An 8,742-nucleotide genomic window follows, 5' to 3' on the forward strand; every position below is an offset into this window, starting at 1 on the left:
GAAGCATCTCTTTTCAGGGTCTATTCATTCTGGACACATTTGGTTTTCTTAAAGTGAACCAGGATTCAAATACCAATTACACCCAAGTGGACTCTGGTCCGACACCATGAACTGCTGTCGGACTCATACTTGGTGATCTCGGTTTGTTTCCAATCAAACTGAGCTCCAGTTCACTTGGAGTTTCCTCAATGTGAACAGACTCCGTGCTCAAAGTGGAACGACTCGATCAAAATGGCCTCTGTAGCCAGACTTTACGGGAGGTAAACACAGTAGGAGGAGTAGACACTGCAACCTCTTAAAATTTGGCCTTCTATTATTCTTTCTTTCGTTGCTTTGCTGCACCCTTGTAATTCCTGGCCAATGACAGAAGAGATCTTTTGTCATGTGGTTTTGTTTACAAGCTTTGGTTCAAAACAGAAATGTCCGGTTGACGGAAGTCTGACCAGGGTTCAGGACTTGGTCTGGACCAAATTAAGCAGACTGGGTCTAGACCAATGCACCCTAAATCAATCATTTTGGGAAACTTCACATTGCTGTTTCACAATGTAAGATTGTGAGTCTTTGCTCAGAAGACAAACGAGCTTTTTGTCCTCAACTTTCCGCGGAGTGATGAAAAGTGTTCCAGTTCTCCATGAGCGATAAGGCCTGGTTGGACAGAAGCTGGGCTTGGAGTGGAAAAAAGTTTCACAAATGGCCAAATGTCACTAATTAGTTTGAACTCAGCATTTCGGATGAAGCCAGTTGGTGTGGCGGGCTGGTGGTGTTGGCAGGGGGGCAGCAGGAAGAAGGATGGAGGGGGGGAATGGATGGGCTGTGCCTCCAAATGTAAATTAAACAAAAGGCGGGAGTTCACATGACAGCTTTGGAGGGGCAGGGCTGGAGCCTTCAGATTCTTTTTTTTTTGTGTGTGTGTGAGAGGGAGAACAAGTGGAGCACAGTGCACCAAACATTGGCACATGGCGAACAGCTCAGAGGCAGCGGAGGCAAAATAACTTCTGTTCTAGGGAACAACAAAGGAGGAACAAACAGCGTGGCCCACAACTTTTTTTTTTCTTTTGCTCCTTATTATTCTGTGATTTCGTAATCAAGAGGATGGGATCTGATCTACAAACCGTGGACAGCTGGTTCATTTCCACCACCGGGCCTTGTGGGAGATGTAGTTTCTTCTCTAAACGACATATGCAAATCCCAACTGTCCCTCCCCTCTCTCTCAATAATTGCCGACTTTTCAGTAACAGAAGGAGGCCCATTTGCATGTGTGTGTGTGAAGCCTCTGCTCTCGTCCGGGTCCAGCCTTATTTCGAGAGATAAATAAAAGATGCAGAGTTCTTCTGAAGGAGCCCGGCAGACGGTCGGCACAGACAGGCAGATATGGAGGCATTCTTCAGAGAATCTGTGGCTTCCATTTTTGTTTTGTTTTCCGTTTGGGTTTCACAGGGTTCAAACGCTCTGCATTGTAGGCTTACAGATTGCGTCCCTCCCCCGCCCCTAAGTGACACGTAAAAAGCCGCCCCCCATCTGCCCGACAGATTTGCGCGGGGCAAAGAGAGACAGGTGGGGACGGACGGACGGACGCGCTGAAGGACAAGTGCCACTCAGCACCGCTCAGCTGTCAGCGCACAGCAGAGCGGGAGGCTAACTTTGCCGGGGCGACAAGCTGTGCGCGGCAACACGACAGAACTTCTTCCCCCCCAGAACTGAGACAACAACCTGCACCCTCGGCGGAGTCCTACACCTGTCTGTAATCTGCTCGAAGCTCCACAGGGCAGGAAACAGGCATGCTGATCGCACACCCTGACAGCCTGCATCAGGGTAAATTATGGTAATGGCATGCAATCATCTGTCTGGTGCCATTTGACTCGACAAAAACACTTAAACACTCCATCTATTTCTCTAAGTGGGAAGAGGAGAGGCCATCTTGGATGGGTGGGCCTGTGGGGTTTTTTGACGGGAACAGAGGAGTGGAGACCTGGTGACGCTGCAGCCGCTTCCCACAGTCTGTTCAGTGTCTTCGGAACACGCCAGCATTGACGGATGCACCACCACCCAGTCTCACAAGAAAACTTTCTATTTAGTTCATGATTCGTAAAAGTTTTAGGTCTGGAATAACGATTTTTATTGATATTATGATCAATTTGATTTAATTTTTGAGACACTTATGCATTATTCAAGCTAACACCAATATTTACGTCTATTTTTGTCCCTTTTACATACCTTTTTCATGCATTTAAGATAAAATACATCCTATAAATGGTATGTGAACAGAGTTTGCTATAAATCCTTATAAAAAAAAGTAAATATTAAGGTATTACCTTTGAATTAAAGTGGCTAATTCACATGAATTTGCATCTTGAACCTCATTTCCACTGAGTGTTCCGGTACGGTAAGGAGTACTATGGTACGGTCCAGTTAATTTTGGCGAGCATTGCCACTCAGTTTAGCCTCACTTCCACTGAGCCGTTTGTTTTCATGGTGTAGACCGCTAGCGTGTCATTGTGTCATTGCAGTGCAACAACTAGAAAAGCAATAACAATGGAGGTCATCCAGCAGCTCGTCTTTTTCTTGCTTTACTTTTTGTACATCCTGTATTACAGGAAATTAATGTTGTTTGAAAGAAGATTGGGGGGACTAAGAGAATACCACTGTAAAGAGGAAAATGGATATGCTAGCTTAGCGCTATTTTGGTGCTTTCTAATGTCATCATCACTTTCTTCCAGTCAGTGCGTGGCAACAGCAGCTCCGGCCCCACCATCCCGTACCATTTTTTTCTATGGACCTGCAACGACTGGGGGCCCTTAATAGGTACGGATCAGAACTGTTTAATGGGTACATTAAACAATAGAAACGGTCAAAATACCGGCCTGGACCAGACCGTACAGTACTGGACTGCTCAGTGTAAACGAGGCTCTAGTCAACAGGCTAAGTGACTTTCCCTAGTCTTAGCTAGTGGCATTTGGCAGCAAAGTGACTTCTCTTGGATTTTATACACTGAGAAACCCAGAAAAAATGCTAGTTATTAATATCATTGTGATTTGAAGCTTCAAGTGTTCATGGAAATACTAGAAGGCGATACTGATCTTAGCGACTGACTCATTTAAGTAATAAACACGTCCAAAATGTGTAACTCTTAAAGTTGAGCCTTGTTTCCACTGAGAGGTCCAGTATGGTACAGTTCGTTTCAACACCGGGCTTGGCTAGGGTTAGGAGAACAGGTGTTCAGACCCAAAACCAGAACCCTAACCCGGAATTGGAATGTGGACCGCACTAACCCTAACCTTAACCTTAACCTTTACCCGGTACAGGACTCTGATTGCTACAGGTTCTGGATGCGGTACCAGACACAGACCAGGCTAGGGTTAGGTTACGGTACTTGCCGCGTCCCAACGTTCGGTACTGTGTCTAACAAAATGGCAGGAAATGAACCTTTAGAGTGCCATTAGTTGTCACAGACCTGGGCGTTTGACCCATCCTCTTGGGGAGGGGTGAGCTTCTGACACAGCCACTCTCTGGAACCATTTTGAGGTTTGACCCCCAAATCCTACTCCTTGATGCTGAGTGTCTTTGGGTCCCCTTTTTTTGGTATAACTCAACTGTGGATTTGAACTCACAACTTTCTAGGCAAACACTCTACCACAAGGCCACTGAGTTGTTCCACACACAGAGTAAAAAGGAATAGATACCCTGACCAAATACCATTAGGAATGCTTTTAGCGTGATCACATTAGAGTTGATACGGCCCGAGATGTAATGTATGTTCAATCGAATCAATGTCCCTGTTCAAACTGAGAATCAATAGTTAAATGCAGTCATGATGAAATGGATCTTCGTGCAGTCTACAGCAGCTGCTCCGCCTGCACCACCTCTGTGCACGTGGTGCCCCCACCCTGTCGCTGAAACTCTAGACTGAGCCATCTCGGTCTCAGACAGAATCGATACAAACCATGTTTGTAGGACAGTCGTGTTGTCAGATTGTTGATGAAATGGGATCCAATGAAATAGCTGCTGTAGCAAAGGTATTCTAAAATCCACAGCTGGGAATCAGACTGATGTGGCGAGAATAAACAAGACAAGAGGATACTTTTTAAGAGCTGGATCTGGTTGTATGTTTTGGAATCACCAGTAGAATACCAACTTCAAAATGAGACAACTGGAGCAATGAAAGCAACATTTTTTGAGGAACTGAATTATAACCTTATCCCATCAATAAAACTCTTGTAGTGGTGAGACTCTGGATGATGCCCTGACATGTTCAGATCAGGCGTAGAGCCTCAGGTGAGTATGGTTCCATGGTGCCTTTGAAGACTGGGGTTGGCAGGGACTCGTGGAATAACCTGGAATGTGGAAATATCTACAATCAGAAGACTGTAAATGAAAGAAGTGGATGTTCATAGACTGGAAAATACAGACATAAAGGCCAGAACTACAGAGAGACAGAAGAGATGCTTATGACAATCCAGCGGAACTAGTTGAAGTCTTTATTTTTTTTATCATTTGTTGTTGTTAAGATGGTGTATGGGTTAGTACTTGTGCCTCACAGTGATAAGTGATAGGGCCCTGGTTCAAATCTCAACTGGGTCCCTCCTGTGTGGAATATGGCAAATCTCCTTATGTGGCCCTGCAATGGACTGGCAACCTGTCCAGGATCGACCCAACTTTCATCCAACAGTAGATGCGATAGACTCCCTATAAGGGATTAAGCGGGTTTGGAAGATGGATGGATGATTAGTTGATTTCTCTGAATTGTCTTTTAGGCGTGACTGTGCAACGCATTGTCATTCCCAAGTCATCACATACTGACGTTTAGTTAAGAACACCTTCATGTCAAAAACTGACGTTTTGGGTGTCCCCAGTTTGTCGTTTTTTGACATGCTGGCTGTTCCAATTAAATCAAGGCTCCCCAAACTCCAGACTGCAAAGTGATAGCGGTACTCGGACTGCACCGGTACCCCTAATCTTAACCTTAACCCATTATTCAACGTGGAGTTCCAATTAGAGGATCAGCCCATTCGTCCAACTGTGGGGTTAAATCTGACCCCTAACCCTGTTCAGAACCCCTAAACTTAACCCCAGGGGGGTGGGCTCTAAACTTACCCAGCTCCCCCCTGTGGGCATTCTGTGATTATTAATTGTACCCTCACCCTACAAGGCCCTAAACTTAACCCCCATGTTCACCAGGCAGCCCCTTAAAATGATTTCTTTACTTGCCTTCTCGGGACGAGGTGGCCCTGAGGCCCCGCTCCTGTTGGGGCTGTATGGAGCGTGAACTTACCCCACCCTCTGATTAAGAGTAGGGTCTGAACGCCTGTTCACCTCACCTTAACCCGGTACAGGATGCGGATCAGTACTGGTTCTGGATGTGGTACTAGGCACAGAATGGACTACACTGGGGTTAGGGTGCTGGTGCTGTCCACATCCTGGTACCACTACCCGTAACCCGGAATTCAGGATGTAGACTGCACCGGTACATACTAACCGTAACCCAGAACCAGCCTCGGATTTGTACTGGCTCTGGATGTGGTACCGGACCTAGACCAGGCTAGGCTAAGGTTACCGGTACCGGCCACACCCCAACATTTGGTTCACGCTTGGTACTGCGTCCGACAAAATGACCATACCCCTGATTTAATTGGAACAGCTAGCATGTCAAAAAATGGCGAGTTGGGCACCCAAAAGAACAAAAAGTAACGGGGGGTCCCTAAGCATGCATCAATATGTGAGGACTTGGGAATGAGAATGTGTAGGACTGTGTGGGTCTGGTTGTCCATCTCTGTGTGTCCCGACAATAGTCTGACAATCTGTCCATGGTGTAAACCTGCATTTACCAAACAGTGGTTAGGATAGGCTCCAGCAACTCAATGACCTCCAAGGGGTTTGAGCAGGTTTCCAAAAAGGACAAACGGACTAATCTTTGTTTTGTTTTTTTTGCATGTAGTGCAAATTAATGTTAATTGAACCAAAGTCTGTGTTAAAATGTAGACATTAGGATGACTAAAATCCAGTTTTAGAACTGTTTCAAGTATTTGATGGCCATTTTATTAATTTAAACAACTTAGACCTGTCTCAAAATAAGGGAAGAGGGTGGATGAACGAGCGCAGCTCTTGAAACCGATCTAGTATGAAGGTTCTGATCTACCAAATACACCTGATCCTATTACATAAAGTAAGAACATCTTACAGTTAAAGCATCTTTTTCTAGCATAATAGTGTCAAAGCGTTGAAGTGTTTGTCATCTATAACATCTCTGCTAGGCATTTAAATCAAAAACAGACATGTAGGACTTGAGTTTGTCTTAACTGTGATCTCTGCTATGCTTTATTTTGGTAAAACAGCAGTTCCTCGTTTGGAAGCCGACATTTGTTGGAGCAAATGGACTCGTACCATATATTCATTTTAGAAGTGACAGATGGACAGGGCAAACAACACCGCGCGACGAGAAACAACACTTCATATTGCATCGCTGCGAACCACCTGCCTTTGCGTTTCATATAAATATATGTATATTTATGCTCTCCCCCTCTGCATTATTTATGACAAAAGCTGGAGAAAAGACGCCACGTGAAAATCCCTGTCTGTGTTTCCTCTGCAGGATGGCTGCTTCACTCTTTCAACACACGTTTAGAAGTTAATAAAAAGTAATAAAAACCAACAGAAGTTAATGTTAAGGTAAAAGACTAGAAAGAGATGACGCCAAAGCATGGCCGGGTCAGAAGTTTGGTGAGATAAATGTCTCTTTTAACCCTTCGATGGCCTAAGCGGCACAAATGGAGCAGCCTCGCCTCTTATCATCAGCTGCACACCCACATGCTGCACTCAGCCTTTTGCTCTAGAACAATTAGCTTTATGGTGGCTTCAAGCCTGTGAAATGTCATTCTGCCAGGTAAACTAGCTATTATATCACAAAGACCGCAGCTGAGTCAATTATACAGCACGGGGAAGGGGGGTGGCAAAGAGCAGGCGAGAGACCGCAGGAGCGTGAACCGGGGCAATGAATTCATGGGATCATCAAAGGACAAGCTAGAAGCTTCGATGGAGGCCACGAGAAGGGGAGGAAGACGGAGCAACGCCGGTTCAATAGGTTGTCGATGGTATGGTAATGTGACATTTACGTTAGGGGGGTCTGCACAGTAAAATCGAGACTTTAAACACTTAAAAGGCCTCACACATTATCTTCACCTTAGACAACCGTAGACGTAATTACTTCAGGAGACGATAATGCAAACTTTCCGAGGTCTGAGCCCATCGTCCTGGATGCTAAAATGACCAGGAGTCGTTCTTTAGCAAGCATTGGTACCCGTACTAAAAGATTAGAGAACCTCCAAGCAGAGATAATGCTTTGTGCAAGTCTAAGTCAAGGCAAAAGTCTTAGCATTTAACCTAAGTCTCAAATCTTAAGTGATAAATCCAACTCGAGTCCAAAGTCTCCAAAGAGCGTAACTTCATGATGAGTCTCAAGCCTTTGCTGATAAATCTGTGTAGTTTTGTTAAGTCTGTATCTGTAACTTCAAGTCAAGCCTCAAGTTTTTGGTACTTTATCCAAGTCCAGTCCCAAGTCTAACTATAACTCCTAGTTAAATTTCAAGTCTTGATGATGACTTGTTAGGTCGCGTGTTACCTAACCCATGTTAGCTCTGAAGTGTTTAGCTGTAACTTCAAGTCAACTCCAGGGTTTTCTGTTATAAATCGAAGTCAATTTCCAAGTCTTTAGCTGTAGCTTCAAGTCAAGTCTCAAGTCTTTGATAAATCCATGTTAGACCTGAAGTTTTTAGCTCTAATTACAAGTCAAGTCCCATTTTTTTTTTTTTGGATAAATCCAAGTTCATTTTCAAGTCTTTAGCTGTAACTTCAAGTCAAGTTTCAAGTCTTTGATAAATCCATTCCACATCTCAAATCTTTGATAAAGCCATGTCAAGCCTGAAGTCTATTATAAATTCATGTCAAGTCTCAAGTCTGATAAATCCATGTTAGGCCTGAAGTTTTTCTAGCTCTAATTTCAAGTCAAGTCCCAGGTTTTCTGTGATGAATCTAATATCCAACTCTTTAGCTTTATCTTCAAGTCAATCCTCAAGCCTTTGATAAATCCATGTCAAGTCATAAGTTTTAACTCCACATCAAGTGCCATGCTTTTGGTAATCAATCCCAGTCAAGTCTCAAGTCTTGAGCTGTAACTCCATATCAAGTGCCATGCTTTTTTGAATCAATCCAAGTCTCAAGTCTTTAAAGTCTCACTCCAACTATGTTTTTACTATTGTAAAAGCATCACCATCACTGGTCTTTTAATCACTATTATGCTTTTTTTTTTACAAGATCAAAAAGGCGCTGTTGTTTTTAATACATATTTATTTTGCACAGCATAACTCATTAGAAATTTGCCTCTTGAGATGCTGGCGGGACTGTTGACGCAGACGTTAGCTCCGGCAGTTTCTATTTATTTCTTTGTTTACACCCTCTCCCACTAGCTGATAGCATCTCACAAGCTCAAGCTAACATTAGCGTATCGAAAAAAAAAAAAAAAAAGAAAGAAATGTGAAAATGAAGACGTTAATGGATCTATTTATCTGGGAGACTTTGGCCCGCCCATGGTTGTTGCTGAGTCACAATTCCCAGTTTTATCAAACTGTGAATCTGCTCCTGACCCAACACAATCTCAATAAAGACAATTCTCAGAAACACAGTTTTAATCTTAACTTATTTCATACATGTCCTCCATTATGAGAAAAAAAAATGCTAGAACATGTTAAAAAC

At 43.8% G+C, this 8,742-nt stretch overlaps 1 protein-coding gene across 8 annotated transcripts in view; it reads left to right on the top strand.

The window, feature by feature from the left end:
• The window catches only part of rnf144aa (ring finger protein 144aa), a 132,036-nt gene that overhangs the window by 48,079 nt on the left and 75,215 nt on the right, over positions 1-8,742 (top strand). For 2 of the 8 annotated variants that reach the window (XR_002918949.2, XM_036209847.1), the window contains one exon: positions 2,718-2,802. The exons of 5 other annotated variants lie outside the window; for them this stretch is intronic. Coding sequence is in view for 2 of the 3 variants with exons in the window: in XM_036209847.1 (XP_036065740.1) it covers positions 2,718-2,802 (85 nt within the window). In the remaining variant the exon portion in view is untranslated. Of the gene's footprint in view, positions 1-2,717; positions 2,803-6,586; positions 6,635-8,742 lie in introns of those variants that run through there. One more of the 8 variants, XM_024269529.2, reaches the window with a different exon arrangement.

Source organism: Oryzias melastigma, linkage group LG22 (genome assembly GCF_002922805.2).
Source record: "Oryzias melastigma strain HK-1 linkage group LG22, ASM292280v2, whole genome shotgun sequence".
Classification (NCBI taxonomy): Eukaryota; Metazoa; Chordata; class Actinopteri; order Beloniformes; family Adrianichthyidae; genus Oryzias; species Oryzias melastigma.